The sequence below is a fragment of the Barbatula barbatula genome (assembly GCF_947034865.1).
Source record: "Barbatula barbatula genome assembly, chromosome: 9".
Lineage (NCBI taxonomy): Eukaryota > Metazoa > Chordata > Actinopteri > Cypriniformes > Nemacheilidae > Barbatula > Barbatula barbatula.
In genome coordinates this window covers 18,641,228-18,661,099 of record NC_136772.1, presented here as the reverse complement: position 1 = coordinate 18,661,099, position 19,872 = coordinate 18,641,228, and the positions used below count along the sequence as shown (strand labels likewise).

Here is a 19,872-nt window from a genome sequence, read left to right as displayed (position 1 = left end):
AAACCAAATAAACTGAATTATGTACTTATGAAAGTATGTACTTTCTAAGGTAAGCCTTAAAGTCTTACAAGTACAGCAAAAATTTAAATAAAAAGCAGGTTTTTGAGGAAAAACCTTACAATCTGCATGAAAATGTTCACAGGAATAATTTTTGTAGTAAAAAGTAAAACCACATTTAAAAAAAAATCAGCACTTCTATGCAAAAAGAATCAAGCAGTCTTACCATCAGAGTCAATGCTGTTGAGAGCGGTGGGGGGGATGATTGACACTTTGCATTGGCCCAGGGGACATTTGCGTGGGTAGATATCCATGCAAGCTGTGTGCACCTGTCCAAGCACAAATGGCTTTTAGAGTTCACAAACCTTTGGGATGAAATGGTCATAAAGGATTCTGGTATATGTAGTCCCTACCATTGCTTTACACCACAGACAGCGCCAGTCTTGCAAGCGCAGCACGCTGCCACACGTTTTGTCGCAAACTGCACATTTGGCACTGACAGGTAGGTTGCCTTCCAACCACTGGTGTGGCATCGCAATCTACAGATACGGAATATAATGAAAAAAAGGTTTAGCACTTTACCACCACTTACATATAAATAAATAACCACTAAACAATGGTCTGTAAGACACTCACCCCATCCTCATCTTCAATGATGTCTTTCCCAATAGATGCCAATGTGGTCCATTTGCAGTTGTTGGTGGCCCGGACTGCGCACCTTTTGTGGGCCTTGAATTTACACACTGCAAAGATAAAAAGGGCAAACCGGTTTACTGGCCAGTAACAATAACTTTGAGCTTTTTAAAAATATGTATTTTTTCAGTAGAAGAAATATGAAATTACAATTTAAATACAGTAACAACTTCTTTTAATCTCAAAGCCATGTTTTATCATTTGTCATTCACATTGACATTTAAAAGGATAGTTTACCCCAAATTTAATTAGTGTCATTGCATTGCATTTGTATGAATGCAAAAAGACATTGCTTAAAATATATTTTTTTGTGTTCCACAGTCACAAGTTTTGAGAATGAATAAATGAGGGTGAATAAATGATAACAGATTTTTTATTCTGGATGGGTGCCGGCATTCGAGGGCCGTGCCCCACCTAGCGGTCATTGATGCCCCTCCTACAGGGCATGGCGTGGCCCCAAACAAATATCCCTTTTAGTTATTATTTTAATATTAAATGTTCAAACTGTAACTTAAATTAAATTAAAAGAATGGGGAAAATGCATAATTTTGGTTGTTCATGGCACATTACCAGGCTTCGTCATGGTGAATGTAAACTTGTTACATTTGATTTGCAGTGCGCGCGCAAAATCCATTTCAAGTTGAAGAACAGACGCACAATGCTACGCGACAGAAAGATCAGGTTACTGCAGCTTGCATTCGAGAAAGACTTGACACGCAAATGCACAAGCAAATGGAAGGACACAGTACTTAGACGGTTCAGTAGCAACACTCGTCGCCTGCAACTCTTCTGAGGGTAACTCGTTTGTTCAATTCACTTATTGAAGCCAGCCCTGGCTTTCATAAGGCCTAAGCAGGTGAATTGTTGATGAATGTTTGTGGGTTCTAACTGCATTTGTGTTTAATACTTGTCTGTCTGTGAAGATATGGGAAGATATATAAGATATATGGTCATTTCTGCTTGGTGCGTGCATAAACTGCTGGGAGGTGTGTAACCCAGGTTAAAAACAAGTATTAGCATAAAGTAATAGAAGAATAGACATTTATTTTTGTCCTTTAATTATTTTGTTTAGAAAATGAGTCCTTTAGAGTATTTAAAGTCCTTGAAACCCTGAGAAAAAACGGTGTTTAAAGAATTAATTTTATTTATTGAAGCACACTTTGTATTTTATGTTTTCTATTTCCTGTATTTTTTTTTCTTAATTTATTTCTCAAGTTCAACAAAATTTGCATTCTACGCAAACCAAAAAATCTGTTAATCCTTATACCTTGTGTGAGTGGCTCATTATTGTTGTGACATCCAAATTTTAGTCTTCTGGTTTAACTGGTCCATAGGCAGACATTTGTGTGATGATGTCCAACTCGTTTTACGAAGAAAAAAGCCTTAAGTTTTCAGAAATATCTATACGAAAAAACTTTGTCTGATGGGGAAATTATTTTAAACTGATTCAGTGTTTTATTTTTGTCATCGTAATTTGTTAATTATTTAAGTATAAAAATATATAGCTATTTATTGTATGCCTATTTTATGTTTTTTATTTAGCCTATATTATATTTATATTATTATTTTCTGTCCTGTTCTGTTCTGTTGTTTAGGCTATCTGTTCTGGGCAGGTTTTCCCAATAACGATGTAGCCTAGCCTATCTTAGCTCTTAAAAGCGCTCTCTTAGCCGCAATTCCTTGTGCGTTTTCCTAAAATGTAGATCTTCCCAAAAATGTAGGCTACTGAACTCGTAGAACGCGAGAATAGGTGCTACTTGAGTCGCTTTCCATTCGCAAAGTGCTGAACTAGGCTATACTAACCTTGGAATCGTAGAATCGTATTCTGTACGTTTAACCTAACAATCGTCATCTGTTGTGTATTAGGAATCAAGACACGAAAAAAACATATATATAATGACGTTCTATATAGATAGATCATTGGAGCTAACATTCTAGGGTAGTGTCACCATTTGGCCGGTTCTTGGCCACCAGAGGTCCCCAGAGAGTTCTTCACGTTTGATTTTGATCATTGTTTGCACCTGTGCCTTGTTTAATTTGAGTATTTATACCCCTAGTTTTTCGTAGTCCCTTGCTCTAAGTTTGTATGTTGTAGCCCTTCACATGTTTCTGTGAGGTCAGAGATTGATTTTGTTTTTGTAATATATTTTGTGCCATTACCCAACTGTGGATTTATATTTTTGCGTGGAGGATTATCTTTTTGTTCTTTTCCAATTAAAACTTTATTTCAAGCACTGTTGCGTCTGCCTCACCGTTTTGGGTTCAAACAACTCCTTGTGGCTCAGTCTGGATATTGACTACTTCTCATGCCGGAGACCCGAGTTCGAGACAGGGCCCTGACAGGTAGAATGTCATTCTATATAGATCATTGGAGCTAACTGACTCTTGCCGTATCCGGTCGGCAAAACAGCAAATTTCAGCGCAGTCTTCTGTTCCTCTTTTAGATAAAAACCCAAGTCTAAATCGTTCATTGTCATTCTATATAGATCTTTTAGATTTAGGTCTGGATTTCCATGCTACTATGATGTTGCCAATGCGATATTTATCAAACGACAGTGCCCCCCCGCCGATGATCCAATGCCCCTCCAGTAGATCTGCTCTAACGCCGACTCTGGACTATTACTTTAACTTAATGCCTAGTGAGAAAATAGACTTAAATTTGTTTTAAAAAATCAAAAGTTGCTTTAAGATTGTTAGCAAAGATGGTGTTTTAATATGCTTTAAGACAAGCCATGTGAAAATTCATAATTCAAAAGCATTGCTGTATTTTTCCCTATAAAACTGCAGTTTTGTAAAAACATGATTTGAAATCGGTTTTCTATGTTGTAAACCTGTAACCATATAAAATAAATAAAGTTGCTTAAAAGGTTCTCCACAGTGATGCCATAGAAAAACCATTGGTTTCACAAAGAACCATTCTGTCAAAGGTTCTTTAAAGAACCATCTCTTTCTTTTTTATAATCCGAAGAACCTTTTTTTCGCCACAAAGAACCTTTAGTGAAACATTCTTCAGATGATAAAGATTCTTTCTAAGGCAACAAAGAACCTTTTGAAGCACCGTTTATAAGAGTGTAGTCTGATGTGTACGAATAAAATATTATTATAGAAAATTACATATTGTCGACATCGGATGTCCAAATTCACTTTTTCAGGAAAATACACTTTACTTTTGATAATGATTAAACGCTGTGTTGTCAAGGGTTTATGGGTTAGATATTTCCAAAACCCAGTGACAAAGATAAAGGGTGACTAATAAAAAAGTTAACATCAAGAGGACAGCAGCGATGCTATTTTGATAGTTAAGATTGGCTTTAAGTGATAAAATTACAGACTGCTGTGACTTTAAACAATGTTGGAAAAATCCAAATGTCACCTGGAAATCAGATCAGAACTCTACTGATCATGTGCTGAATAATGTCATCACTCTAACTTGTTTGTGACTAAAGAAAGATCAAAGCACCTGAAACTAATTTCAGTAAAACATGTTCTCCTGGATCCACACAGATGCTCTACTGTCCACACCAGCAGTGTGGGTGAAGACCGATAAGATAATGGCTGACAGTTCTTTGCTGATTTCCTCTATTAAATTGCATTGCAAGTTTAATGAGATTAGCAATGTTCATCTGGTCGTTCCAGAAGGAGAATTAAGTGGCTGATTGATTGGCTGGCTAGCTTCCCCTCTATAATGTACGTCTCAGCACATTATCATGGCCACCTCCATTCCTACGAACCTCAGCCATTTCCCAGCACAGACCCCTAAATCAATGCAGATGTCTCTTCAACACGAACAGAACCTCTTGTACATTCTGGGTTGGGTTGTCGAGTGCGGGTGAATCGGGCTGACTGGCGCCCTTATTCCAAGCTTCAGAACTTCAGAAGCCTCAAATCTGGTTAAATCAGCCCATCTCCCTGTCTCAACACATTATCCCTTCAGTCTAGCGGAGGCTGCCGGGCGTCTAATGTTCTACAGAATTAAACAGATTTGTGGTGACACGGCCAATCATGCTAGCACTGAAACACATTCAGTCCAGCCCCCAGACAGTCGGGACGCCACATAGTCACCAGATGGAGTGTTTCCTCATTCAGAGCCATCAAAACAATCAAAACTAAATTCTCTGCATTTAAAAATGTTCGATTTAAAGTTATGCAGATTAGAAAGTGAACTATAGCCCACAGTTACAATGTAAAACATGAAATACACAAATAAAATACACAGAATTCACTTAAAAGACTCCAGTTGTGGAATATCCGTATTGATCTCGGCTCACAAACATCACAGTCATTTCCAAAAATTTGTCAGAGGTTTACCTTTAGACGTCTCCAAATTGTTTAAAAATGTTGGTTTACAATTTACGCCCGAATTAAAAATAAGTTTACCTTATAAAGTCACCCTGAGCTGCCCATAGAAATAGATTTTTATAAATCTTTATAATGTCTCAAACAAATCAATTATATTAAACCGAGAACAAATTAAAACATAAGTCTCCTGTGTCTCAGATATTTGTCCTGAGAAACAGACTTGATCTGTGCTCAAATTTGCTAAACAAAATTAATTTAAATCATTTATTTGACCTATACTGTCCATACCAATTGTACAACCCGCTTCTAAAAATTGTTTCTATGTTCTTTTTTTAGAAGTAATAATTGAGTTTAATAATGCACAACTTCAACAAAATCCTTTATTTGATAACATACGTGGAGAGACACCAACTAAAACCCGCTACTTTTGCCTCTATATCGGCATCTAAATGCTGATTACTTTTGTGAGTTTCAAGTCAAAATGGTTCATAAAAGCTCTAATAATGAACCATAAACTGACCATTGTGATCGGGGTAAGGTAAGGATAACATTTCGAACACTGATTTTATGTATTTGCTCAATAAGTGATTTTTGTTTATTTCTAACAAAGAAATGACAAAAGTCACATGCCATATATACGTGTGCACATTCTCCAGAGAGAATTAAAGCACTAATCCGAGTTTGCTTCTGTTTTTTGGGGGTATGCACTCACCTTGTAATGAGAGCTGCTCTATTCTCAGGCCATTTTACATGACTCTGGAAACAAAAATCCAATCAATCACTCTAATGTCATTTTCAGGGCTGTTAGCAAACCATTTACAGACAATTCAGTAATGCAGAGAGAACGCAAGACTGTTTACGATGCACTGCTAATGGACAGGATGTCTCTGTCAAATTAGAGAGTGAGAAATATCGAGTTTGCTGCTTTTGTTGGGCCAATGTCTTACATAAATCCTTATTGATTGGTTGGTGCAGGAAATCGAAGTGAAATATAAGCAGTGATGATTGTTTTAAACTTTAAGTCTCTCAACTTCTTTGCCCTATGGACTTTGTAAACCTGATTCACAGTTAATGGCCAATGCTATACCCCGTCAATTTATTTAAAACCAAGAACTAGACAGTTCTGTATAGATGTTAAAAATTATCAAATGAGCACAACTAGACTTGAGAAGAAACACCAAATGCGGTAGGTGTCAAAGGCGGTGGCTATGACTTTAAATGACTCATCAGGTTTGATTAAATCTTTAAAATAAGAGGTGTACTGTATGTTACAAAATGGAGAAAACACTCAACTTTATTTTAAAAGCTTTCTCAAAGCTAAGCTTCAGTTAACCCTCTACGCACTTTAATAATGTGTTTGAATGAAGGCCGAAGACATGAATTATCACTGTTAGCCTCTACTGTACAATATGTCAATTTAGGGTTTGGATTATTATGGCAATATTTGCATAGCACACAAATGTTCTGGCAAATAAGGAAAAAGCATCTACAGATTGATCTTTTTCACGCTTTGTAAAGTTTTTAGTGTTGTATAAAAGGCAGACTGAAACCAACCAGTTTATAATCAAATTTTATCCCGCAATGAATACTCCACTTTAACGGCATTGACTGTTGACAGCCAAAATGCGCTACAAAAGATCTGGCTCTGAAGAACAAACAATTTCCATGTGAACACAATTGGCTTTCAGTGCTGAAGAAGCTAATGAGTGGTTTGTTGAAAGAAATGAGATCATCTTTCCACAGTAACACATACAGTAATTAATACTCGGGAGTGAGTTGGGTTGCTGGAATTGCAGGAGCTGTAACAACAGCACTTGGAAAGTGCCCCATAATTATTGTTCTCGAGACCACTGCGACCACACGCACCACCACACAAATCCGCTTTCTACTAATGCAACATTATGCCATAAGACTCTCATTCTTAATGGCGTGTTGACATGTCTTGGTGGAAACATAAAAAAAGGATGATGATGTTTATTATTCACAATGGAGTTTTATATGAATTAATGAGCACTGCACTTCAAAACCGAGGCGTGAACGGGCTTACTATTTTTACTTCCTGCTAACTGAGAGCCCATGACAGTCAGCACAGTTTAATGAGCACCATCTGTATATCTCTGAAAGTAATTAGCACTTTCTTTCACATGAAGCCACACCATTAGCATGCATAATGCATAATCCTGGAGATGCTATTTTTAGTCAGAGTGCTTTAACCTGTCAGAAGATTCTTTGAGAAGCTTTTTCAGTGGGTGCTTGAGCAAACAACATAACGAGAATTTAGGTTAACATTTATATCAATGTATAAAGTAAAGTGTATATGGGTAGTTGTAAAAGTATGTAAGACTTTTAATACAGCACTGTCAGTAGCATATAACACATATATTATTATTCTATTATACTTGACAGCTAACATAAAGTTCAACTAGAGTCCCTAAGTTATTTTCAGTAACTGACTTTATACATTATGTGTAATATTTCTTAAATAAAGTTAACCAAATAAAACGTAAAGAACACAGTGAAGTGTTAGTGAAACGGCTGTTATGAAATGTTTTTGTGGTAGGTGCAGTTTCAGATAAAGACCAAGTATGGCTCATCTGTGATGCTGTAACACAGTGATCTGTTCATCGCAAGCATTTGGGAAAAACAAATATTGTTGATAAATTGTCTCAATTTATCTGCAATTGAAGGTGTAGCACCCTGTAAAAACAACATGGAGCCAACACCAACGACTTGAGTAAAATGGCACCAATCAGATCTTATACCTAATATCTGTTTATCCTTTTAAATGTAAAATGACAACAATTAAAAAGCAGACACTTGGCTTCAGTTTATTGATTAATGATTCACCCAAAACAAATTTGCAATGCTTTCCCATATAGATTTCTGAAATAACTGTGTTTTTGCATTGTTCTGAAAGAGCTCTTGAAGGGCACCTACCTTCACAGGAGAGTCCATGAGATGTGACCCCTGAAAGGCTGTCCCGACAGACGTTACAGAAGGTAGGACGAGCGTGGGAGCAGGCATACCAGTTGTGCATCCCTGAGAAATGTTCCACATTAAACTGTGCCGTCTAGCAAAGGAGAAGTTAAGACAGATTGGCAGTGCCAGGATAAGACTTTTTCAGAACCCCTTAAAAAGAGCCACTTCAACAGAGGTGCTTTCAGCGAACACACACAGACATTGTTGGGGAAGGGAATCAGAAAAAATACAGCTATTTTGGTCCCGATTCTTATTTTTGACTCCAACACATTTAAATGGAATGTTACTCCATCATAATTTAAGTATTTTTTACAACAAACCTATAGGCCAGATGCATGTTTAAATACATACTGTCACAAATTAAAGGTCCAGTGTATGATATTAGCACCTAATGTACTATTGCTCTTTTATGACATATCGCTTATTGCTCCCCGAACTCTTTGTAAGTCGCTTTGGATAAAAGCGTCTGCTAAATGACTAAATGTAAATATTAAGCGGCATCTAACAGAGAGGTTGCAAACATAATATACACAGTTATGTACGGTATATTATGTTGCATTTCTGTCAAAAGAGCCTCAAAAATATTACCCATTGGACTTTTTACAACAAATCAGAAATAATATCAATGTAATACTGCTTTTATAATATATATAAAATGTCCTTAAAAATGAATTTGTTTTCCTCCCTTCTATTTGAAACGGCCTCATTCATGATATCATAATTGTCCTCTATGTGTCCCAACATGTTTATATGTAAATTAGAAGATCTGCTCTAAATAATGAGGTTTGTAAAGACACCTAAAATGACCTTCAGGCATTGTCCTGTGCCTGGATGCACACAAACATGTGTCTCTAAAATCTGGGCATACTCCTCCAAAAACACAATTATTAGAAATGGTTTAAAGTGAAAATGAAGGAAAAATTATAGTTTTACAGAATATTTACTTTTGTAAAAAACGAGCCAGCCCCTAGAAACATAATATAAAGATCTAATAATACATTTTATGACCCTTTAAGGACTAATTCTTTGAGCACGTACTTTGTTAGACCAATTAAAATAATAACAGCACAATGATGGTAGAAGACCGACATTAGAACCGTAACTGAAACAGAACAGCATAGAGATCAATTCAATTAAATTTTCAATTAAATTGTGTTTTTTATAGTGCTTTTCAAAACGTGCATTGTTCCAAAGCAACTTTACAGGGGAAACTAAGAAAAACTGAAAACCCGAAAAAGGTAAAAAACAGAACAGTGCATGGTGTTATTTACTATTCTAGTAAATCATATCTAATACATGCAAAGTTTATTTAACATATTATGCATTAAGTGAATGCTTGGCTGAAAAGATGTGTCTTTAATCTAGATTTTAACTGGGAGAGTGTGTCTGACCCACGAATATTATTGGGAAGGCTATTCCAGAGATCAGCCTTTGGTGGATTTAGTTATTCTAGGTATATAAATTCTGGAGTTTTGAGATCTTAGAGAGCGAAAACAGTGGTTTCACTCTTTATTTTGTCTGTATAAGAATCTCGATTCCGAGCCCCAACACTTTGCGAGTCTTATATAACTATCTTTCTCTCATATCAAAGTAAGCATACAGTCAAGACACAGTAAAGCAGCACTGCAGTTTCACTTACTACTGTTTAAATATACACTGTTTCAGGTGTTAAAAGCTGCAACATGCAAGCACGTATACATAACATAATATATAATTATAATTATATAATTAAATGTAATTAACATATAATTACATTGCACAAAGTCAAACAGTAAAATTCCCTTTTTAACTAGTTAAAATAAATCACATGAAACTCAAGAACAACAGTTCATATATTTATAAAACATAATTTTAGAAGCTAAAAGACTTGAATGTTAAAAACAGTTCATCTGTCATGCAGATGTATCTACTAAGAAGCAAGTCAGACGAAAAAGTGGAACAAACATGCAGAACAAATAATGCACCTAAGTGATAGTTCACACAAAAATGAAAAATCTGTCATAATTTACTCAACCTGAGATTGTTCCAAACCTGTATACATTTCTTTGTTCTGCTAGACCCAAAGGAGGATATTTGGAAGAATGTCAGTAATCAAGCAGATCTCGTCCATCATTTACTGCCACAGTAGGGAATATAAATACTATGGGAGTCAATGGGGGAAGATGCTCGGTTACCCTGTTTAGCAGGACAAAGAAATTTGGACAGGTTTGGAACAATCTCAGGCTCAGTGACCCTGAATTTTCATTTTTGGGTGAACTATCCCTTAAAGCTGCATTGGACCATCAACTCAACTAAACAGGCGAAAATCAAAACTGCTCTTACCTCGTAATGCTCTCTGGACTGAACCGATTTCAGCGAGCTGATCCAATCCTCCATTTCTTTCCTGTTCTCGGCGCACAGGATGAGCCTTCGGAATGGTGTAATTACCTACAGGGAGACAGCGATCCGTGCTGATGAGAACGAAGCGTTTCACCCTCCTGCCTGACTGAACGCAACTGACTGTTCCCTCCTCGCCTCCTGCTCTTTAAGACGAAGCTCAGGACAATACCCCACATCCCACGCCTCCTCCTCCTGTTCTCCTTCTCAACCACGACCTCCACCCCTCGAGTCTTCTCTGCTCATCTTGTTTGGGAAGTGTGAAGGGTATCTAAGCTGACAGACAGAGTGCCATGGAAAATGCTAAAAGCTTGTTTCGTAACAGGGGCAGTCTCAGCTCTACCTCAAGTCTACTTCTGTGCATTTAATACTCCTATACATTATATATGTACAGCGGCATCCATAACATCTCCACACGCTGCTAGAGCTGCAACGGACGTGCGGCAACCGGACAACTGTTTACATCGCAGCAAGGGCAGTGAAGCAGGTAATGCAGTCCTCAAGAGAAATATAGCTCACCACCTGTATCCAAACAGCACTGCTTAGAGACAAACCTGCTATTGTTGACTTTAACCTCCAGTTTAATGATGTGTCAGTTTAAGTATATATGGTAGATTTACAGCACTCAATTTTCATAGAAATAGTGTAGAATATAAAAATTTAGTGGCCATGAAACTTTACTGTTCAAAAGTTTAATCTAGAGTTCTCATCTTTCACCATAACTGAGTTCTCAGTTAAGTTTCATTAAGTATCAATCTAATTGCCTCAAATGTTTCTCTTAAAAGTCGAGTGTATGAAATTTAGTGGCTCTTTCGAAGCACAACGGTGGCTGACACAGCACCAAGATGTTCACACGTTTTTTGCTGAAGGAGATAACATATTAACGAAACACTGTAGAAACTAGGGGTGTTCAATTATCGATGGAGCGTTACATTGTCATGAACTCCTGCCGATGCAAGCATCGATACAACTGCGATCGATTCTGTCGCATGTTGAAATTTGCCAATTATTATGTGACAAATGCTTTGTAATAAGTATTAGTCTTGTAAATGATCCATCCGGGATCCGTACAGACCGCCCCACCCCATGATTCTATATGAATGTGATTACCTGCAAAGTTTCACCATCATAAAGTGAAAGCAAGCACGCATTATCTCACCTTCTCTGTGCATCCGTAATTGCAGTACATTAAAGCGCATTCTCGTGTCATTCAATTAAACGGTTGCTTATAAGGCAAGTTACGGTTAGTGTTGTTTAGAGTTAAAGCTGTTATCAACACTTGTGATATTATGTTTTGTAATCCCAAAATGTTTTTTTGCATATCAAAAACACAAATGATATTCAGTTATCGAAGCTGTTTTAACAGTGGTTATTCAGTGTAAAAGAAACAGATCATATAGTTACTAAATTCTGCCTAAAAGAAATATAATAAAAAAATCTACCCATATCAGGATACGTATCGTTTTTTTGTTTTGGCAAAGGTACCTGTAGTTAAATTGACATGTAAGCAATAAATAAAACCCCTCTGTTCATATTTTATACATTTCTCCATAGTTTTCTCCATAGAGTCAGAACTAAATGATCAATTAATAATTAATTAATTGTCTACTGTTTCGTAGCAGCTACGTTTTTGCAAAGCTACTATGTAGTTTACAAGAACAGAGTCGTAGTTATCAAACAAACAATGTTTTAAATTTAACAGTGTCATACATTTTAATGAAGAAGAATGTTTTAAAAAGATTGTGACTGTGATGAAAAGACACAATAACAGCGTGCTTAGAGAGAATTACAAACCCAAGAGAGAAGCTACATTAACATCAAGTAGCTCATCATGTTTGCCATATGTTTGGATGCTGGGTGATGATGGTTCTTTCCACAGCTTTTTATCTTGTATATCTTTTTTTAGCACTGTTATTGAGTTTAACCCCATCCTCCCCCCTTAACAAACTCAATAGTTAGGCTTCTCTTTTCACTGCTGCATGATTTTATTATTTATAAATTCAATCTGTTTTTATTTTCATTATCTTTATATTACTGTTATTTTTACAATCTATGTATATTTATGCTCGATTTATGCTCGGTCTTATCCCAGATCGCGTGTTATGCTCAAATCAACATTTCAAAATGTTTTCAAAATCAGAATTCATTAACATTACTTAATAAATTAGGTATAACAATACCAAAGTAATAATACAAAAATCAACATTATTTTACTCATTACCATAACGAGCAGTTGTTCTTTGTAAATACACGTTCCTTCGTAATAACTTTAAATAAAGTTGTAGCCTTCAAGTTATACCCTGTAAATGGATTTCTAATTTAAGTTTTTCATTTTATAATGTGCTGTTGTTCCTGCGTCCACGTGGGTTTAAACGCTGTTTAACATGTATGGTATTTTTCTTTTGTATTCCATGGAAAAAAATTAACAAAAAATGTTATCCAAAAGAAATGGTAATACATTAAGCATTAAGTAACGCTAGTCTCTAACTACAAAGTCGTTAGAAGGCCTATAGCTTTGGTTGCTCTAGTAACAGTTATAAATGAACCTTGCAGTAACTGACGATAGACAGATGACATGAGCTCTGCTGCTGTACTCCTATTGGTAGTTGCTCCTGAAATGCGCTCAACATTTGCGTAAAGTTTAGAAATTGTCTCCATTACACACTCCTTTAAGGTGACTCTTGTGTTTAACCAGAGAAGATAATTTTATCCACGAAGAGCCTCTGGTAGCTGTCCAGACATCTAGGCACCTCAAATAGGGCCTCTTCTAAAGCATCATGATGGAATCTTGCAAGCGTCATACGTAAATACCACCCTGTGCCAGTATACAGTGAAGCTATGTAAGGCGCCAGTTGTCCTTTACTGCCTTGTACAGTAAATGACAAGTGGTGCAGCAAAGCATGTTCATCCGTGCAGCCCAGAGCTGAGAAGGGCAGTTCAGTCAGCGTACTGATGAACAGCTTCATGTTTATTTATATATTCACCATAGATACTGCAGATCTAAACCACAAGTAAGAGATACTGAGTTACACTGTATTCTCCACAAAACAAATATCACAGTCACACTGTCCAGGCTGTGCTGACAAACGCTTAAACTGCAGAAGGTGATGTAGGAGGTTTCCAGGCATATTATTTCATTACTAATAAATCTGGTTGATTTTTTTTGCCAAAAAACATAACTATAAATTCCCACGTCCAGCCATAATGCAGTAATTGCATTAGCATTCATCGTCCTCACTTACAGAATGAAACATGGGTGACTCCCAACGCATCCTTGACCACCACTTATTTTAAAAGCTTCTTCCACAAGACAGGGAAACTTTGCTGAGTGATTTCTCTTGTTCTTTGTCACTGCGGTTTATGATTATATTACAATGGCTAAGAAAAACATTCAGGAAATTCGGCAACTATTATCATGTCCAATCCCTACGCCAGAAGTTGGCAGGGGGGGGATTAAAATGCAGCAGAGTGGTTTTATTTATAAGTTTTATTTAACCAACTTTGGTTGACAGGCATGTTTGTTGTCTGTGCCGTTCCAGTTCAATACTCAGGAAAGGGCAGCCATCACAGCAGTGACAGAGCGAGTTCTAAGAGAGCATCCATGTGAGACAAATGGTGCTTTTATTTAACTCAGGACTGAGTGTGACCTAATCAATGCAACCAATAAGCAACAGAATGTTCTAGAGTCTACATCGATAGATTAAACCTTGATTAAAGTCTTAGAGAAAGCTTTGATAGAAACAATAGGAAATGCTTCTCAAACAAGATCCTTTTTTTAATTCTTAGCAATATTCTTAGTAATGTAAAAAGCCAGAAACCCCAAAATCCTAAATGAAGAAATTAGACAATGTAAATTTTTTTGTGGTAATTTAAATGAACTTTTAAAATGTATTTTTTTCTGTAAAGTCTAAATATTGTTGAATAAGACTTTTTAATAGAAATACAATAAAGCAGAGCTCCAGACAATTTTTTTACTAGGAGCACTGTAGCCCCTGACTGTAATTTTTAGGAAAGCACAAGCTAAATTGTTATTGTAACAATAAGTCAGAGAAGGAACAAACCAGCAGGCGACGGGGATCTCTGGTGGAGGACGGGGGTTTGCGGAGGGAGGGATTAGGCGACGCTAATGGCTCAGGCTGCTGAGGAGAAAGCGTGGCCAAGGCCGACCACGGCCAGAGCGAGTGAGGATGTAGGTGGAGCTGGAGGGAAGGGGAGCCTGACGAAGACAGAGGGGCGGTGCGCAGCCAGAGGAGAGGAGCCCCAAGGTTGGCAGATGGTCTACTACTGAACAAGTCGGAGCACTGGCAAGCTGAGCGATTTCCAGCTGTCAACACCTCCAGAGCTGGACAACTGGCAGACGAAGGCAGAAAAGGCAGAGGGAAGGAGGGTGGGAACTTGGGGACTGGCGAGTGAGAGTTGGCTGCTGAGGGAGGGCTGGACGGGACCAGTGGGGACAGGCTGGGCAGTACCAGCAGGGGCATGGACAAGCTGGGCGAGACCAGCGGGGAAGGGGGCAGCCAAAAGTCAGTTTCCTGTTTCCAGTCAAAAAGTTCATAGGCCGTCTCCAGCTTTCCCTGAGAGTCAGGAGTGTGAACGGAACTTCCCTCGAAGCCCTCAAAGTCCACCAAAACTCAAGACGGGCGACAGAATGTTGCCGACACACACACCTGGTCAGACGTTTCTCAGGGCTCCAGCTCCAGGGCGAACGCTGGCTCAGAAGAACGCTGTTTTTTGCGGCTTCAGTGTTGTTGTTTGGGGTCCAGTCTTCTGTAGTTCTTGCTGGAACACTAACGACTCACTGGTCTCAATGTTAATTTGGGAAGTGTGCATTTTTTAGGGAAGAGATGCAGTACTTCGGACACCCAAGGGGTGGCTACAGACCCTGGTAAGGTTGAAGTCATGGCCCAGTGGCCTTGTCCTTAGACCGTGTCAGAGCTACGGACCTTTCTGGGTTTCAGTAGCTACTGTAAGCGATTCGAAGAAGGATTTGCTCGGATATCCGCTCCGTTACATCAGCTAGTGGCCGAGGTAGGTAAAGGGAGGTGGGCAATCGGAAGCAGGATTTGGGGGGTGTTGTGGTCCGAACTGTGCGAACAAGCATTTCGGACCATGAAGCAGAAGCTCGTCACCACGCCAGTCCTTGCTTATGCCGATTTTAAGCTCCCATTCATCCTGGACATTGACGGCAGCTATGCCACTTAAAAAGATGAGAGAGGCCTGTAATTTTCATTATAGGTACACTTAAACTATGAGAGACAGAATGAGAAAAAAAATCTAGAAAAATCACAAGAATGTATTTGCCAATTATGGTGGAAAATAAGTATTTGGTCACCTACAAAAAAACAAGATTTCTGGCTCTCTTTCTGAATTTCTTCCTGTAACTTCTTTAAGAGGCTCCTCTGTCCTCCACTCGTTATCAGTATAAAAGACACCAGTCCACAACCTCAAACAGTCAGACTCCAAACTCCACTATGGCCAAGACCAAAGAGCCGTCAAAAGACACCAGAAACAAAATTGTAGACCTGCACCAGGCTAGGAAGACTGAATCTGCAATAGGTAAGCAGCTTGGTGTGAAGAAATCAACTGTGAATTATTAGAAAATGGAAGACATACAAGACCACTGATAATCTCCCTCGATCTGGGGCTCCACTCAAGATCTCAAAATGATCACAAGAACGGTGAGCAAAAATCCCAGAACCACACAGGGGGACCATGTGAATGACCTGCAGAGAGCTGGGACCAGCATAACAAAGGCTAACATCAGTAACACACTATGCAGACAGGGACTCAAATCCTGCAGTGTCAGACGTGTCCCCCTGCTTAAGCCAGTACATGTCCGGGCCTGTCTAGAGAGCGTTTGGATGATCCAGAAGAGGATTGGGAGAATGTCATATGGTCAGATGAAACCAAAATTTAACTTTTTGGTAAAAACCCCACTTGTCATGTTTGGAGGAGAAAGAATGCTGCGTTGCATCCAAAGAACACCGTACCTACTGTGAAGCATGGGGGTGGAAACAGCATGCTTTGGGGCTGTTTTTTCTGCAATGGGACCAGGACAACTGATCCGTGTAAAAGGAAAGAATAAATGGGGCCATGTATCGTGAGATTTTGAGTAAAAACCTCCTTCCATCAGCAAGGGCATTGAAGATGAAACATGGCTGGGTCTTTCAGCACGACAATGATCCGCCCCTATTAAAAGCTAAAAATTAACTCTTTGTAAGTCGCTTTGGATAAAAGCCAAAGCAACTTACCATCGCCGGCTGCCACGGGGGAGAGGAGGATCGAGCTGTCTAACAAGTATTCAGTAGCATCAAATGGGTGGCTGAGGACCGAGCTGCAGTGTGTCGGGGAACCGGACCAGAAGATTTTTTTCTTTTTCCTCCCTCTTCTCTGTTGCTCTTTGTGCTTCCGGCTCCTTTTCTCTCGTCTCGTCTGTCCATACCCCCAGGGGCTAAGGCAGTCAACTGTGAGGGTGCTGCCGGTATTTTAAGTTTGTTTTGTTGTTTGTTTATTTTATTAAAAGTCTGTTTTATGTTCTCCGGTTCCCGCCTCCTTCCTTTCTTTATTCAACTTTGTTACAACATGTAAATACAAGAACATTCGCCTGTTGTTTGTTCCTGCTGTGAACACATTTGAAATGATCTAGCGCTGTCTCGAGTAATCAACAGATAAATAACGTTTCCTGCACTCCTCCGCGATTCATTTAGTTTTAAACGTCTCGTATATCGTTCGTCCTCGGTCTCAAGAAATCTGTCACAGCAACTCGTAGTAATGCACTCATGTTGTGTGTGTGTAAAGTTGTCAATGACAACCTGGATTGTGCATGTCCACGGCAGTGGGAAACATCAGTGATGCAGGTGACCAACGCAGTTGACTATCACACACAGCCTGCACTGGTGGCGGGTCGCGTTCTACTCGTCTTTCCACATGAAATAACAACTATAAGACATTCCAAATTTGCAGGTCGCACATGCATACTTGTCTCGAAAACTTTTAGTCACAGTCTGGAGCCCTGCATTAAAGGTCCAGTGTGTCACATAACTGTCTTCAGATGTGTTTAAAGACCTTACATAATGATGCATCATGTTTTTATACGATTAACATCAGCTATTTCTACATACACCGCCTGTCCCCTTGCATGGAATTCGCCATGTTGTTTCTAAAGTCACAAGTCTTCACCAAAACTTATACATAAAAATCTGGAAGAATCTAAACAAAACTAGTTGGCCTCTATTACAGTACATATTATTATGACTGTCTGTTCAATCAAGTTTAACTTAAATCCAATATAGCGTTAATAATCACTGTGTTTTCATATTGCAACAAAGGGTTATGGCATTTAATTTATGCCACCTCTCTGTGTACCCCTCAATGTCTGCATTACTTCATAGTCCCCATTATTAGACCTAGCTTGGTCTAATTATGAAATTTAATCTTAGAGATGTCAGATCCATTTTACTTGCAAAAGTTCATTAGGGATGTATCAGCAAAGTCATTTTATAATAATATTTCTCTTTTTTATCTTGTATATTTAACATTCAAACAGATGAACAGTCAGTTTTGCATGCAACCTCCAAATGACGAGTAATCAGTAATCAGTTGCATTTTTCTATAGGAAGACGCTATATCAGTTATGAGCTGCACCCTCGTCTTCTTTGGGAGATTTTTGCCGTTTTGATCACCTACAGGAGCTTAACATTAATCAATCTGGCAACAGAAACAACAGCGCTGGCTAATGATGTAATCTATGTCTGTGCACGGTCGGAAGCTCGACTCACTGAAACACCTGTGTCCCTGAGACAAGATTTTCAGACTGGTTCTATGCTAGCATGCAGCGTCATTAAGGCAAAGCATTTCTCACCCACTTTTATTAATACCCCACGACCAAACGCAGATGCAAGACCTGGACACATGAACTGGGTTTTTGAAATAAAAAGGGCGCTGCCAAGACCGATCCGTGTATGCAGGCCCTTAGCCAGGGGGTTCGGGAGGTTCTAATGACCCACCACTCACTGTCAGAGGTCCAGAATTTAAGTGTATTTTTGTAATGAAAATGTGTTCTTTTAAATAACAACTGCCATGGGCGTCGGAAGCAGAAAAATGTGAGTCAATAACGACACTACTGTATCAGCAGTTTGAGTGGTGCAGTAAGACATGTGACAAGTATAATTAGTTTGTCGTATCAACCAAGTTTAAATTCACCTTCATTTCAACATTTCACATAGCATATCGTAGAGGCATTTATTTCGACCCACGATCTCACAGCATTCCATTGTCAATGGAATTGATTTGGTAATGTATTTAACATTTAAAGTAAAACTTACCAAATGGACGCTTAATAAAATAGTATTTCTGAGTATTTGTAATGAGCAGCTGGATTCGTAGTGGTCCTCTGAATACACATTTTACCATTTGAAAGGAGATTGGGGCATTCACATAAACAGTGAAGTTAGATCATACAGGTATTTTAACCTCAAATTAAATAATCAATGTGGGGGAAACTGAGAAAAATAATCACCCCATCAACAAGGCTGGCTAAGGTCCTAGTATGTCACAAACAACTGTGAGAACAGACTGCTCCATAGGCTTTTAAATGGCTCTTGCGATACGTGGGGTAGACTGCGCAGTCGAATACAGCTCTTTTAGATTAAAAATTATTCCAAGTGATTAATTTGTATGTTACAGTACAATAATTGTTAAGAAAATATATTTTCCTTGAAATTAACTATCAATAATATATTGAATAATTTAATATAGATTTGGAAATGCTGTTTCATTATTTTATTGATAATAAATCGTTATTAAAGGCAGTTTAACATAGGGGAACCACTTAGCTTCCTTTTTATTTGCTTTTACTTTTGTGCTCTATGTTAATATGCAAACAATGATTCTTTTACTACTATAGCACAACATTTTATACAATATATTTGTTCTAAGAATACACTAGACTGATGCATTTACCTCAAAAATTAAAAAAAATGTTTTACTGAGAATAAGATTCATATATCGATCAGATAGTGTTGTAATTTATTATATTTTTTTATTTAATTATTTGTGCAATGTTATGAGTACGCTTAAGATATATTCTCAATAATATTGCTTTAAATGATTTTGTATGTACCTGTACAGGACATAATTCTGTGCGTTGTACATACTGTGCCCCCTTAAAATAAATGGGTGCATGATGCCCCTGATATTTAAGTATAATTGTTCCTGTATTGATACATTTTCCTACCTGACCTAAATCATAATTAAATAAGCAACATTAGCTAGAACATTACAAATAAAGCATTATCATGTGTGCTACTTTCATTCATTTTAACATTTAAAGAAAGCAGGATCTCAGTGTAAACTGGGTGTGATATACCAAAACAGAGCCCGGTTGGTTGTAAAAGTGAATTTCTTTAACATACAACAATAAACCATGCACAATAAAAAAGAACATTCTGGGGCTAAGAAACATTATGATGTTTAAGATTCTGAACTACTTCTATGTTCCTAATCAAAGCTTATTTTGTAACATTGACC

At 38.0% G+C, this 19,872-nt stretch overlaps 1 protein-coding gene across 1 annotated transcript in view; it reads right to left on the bottom strand.

Annotated features, from left to right (window-relative positions):
• The window catches only part of dgkh (diacylglycerol kinase, eta), a 62,779-nt gene that overhangs the window by 30,160 nt on the left and 12,747 nt on the right, over nucleotides 1-19,872 (bottom strand). Inside the window, exons 3-7 of the mRNA XM_079463488.1 lie at nucleotides 10,291-10,395; nucleotides 7,927-8,059; nucleotides 634-740; nucleotides 411-536; nucleotides 224-326 (exon numbers count right to left, since the gene is read on the bottom strand). Of these exons, the coding sequence (XP_079319614.1) occupies nucleotides 224-326; nucleotides 411-536; nucleotides 634-740; nucleotides 7,927-8,059; nucleotides 10,291-10,344 (523 nt within the window). The 5' untranslated portion in view covers nucleotides 10,345-10,395. The remainder of the gene's footprint in view (nucleotides 1-223; nucleotides 327-410; nucleotides 537-633; nucleotides 741-7,926; nucleotides 8,060-10,290; nucleotides 10,396-19,872) is intronic.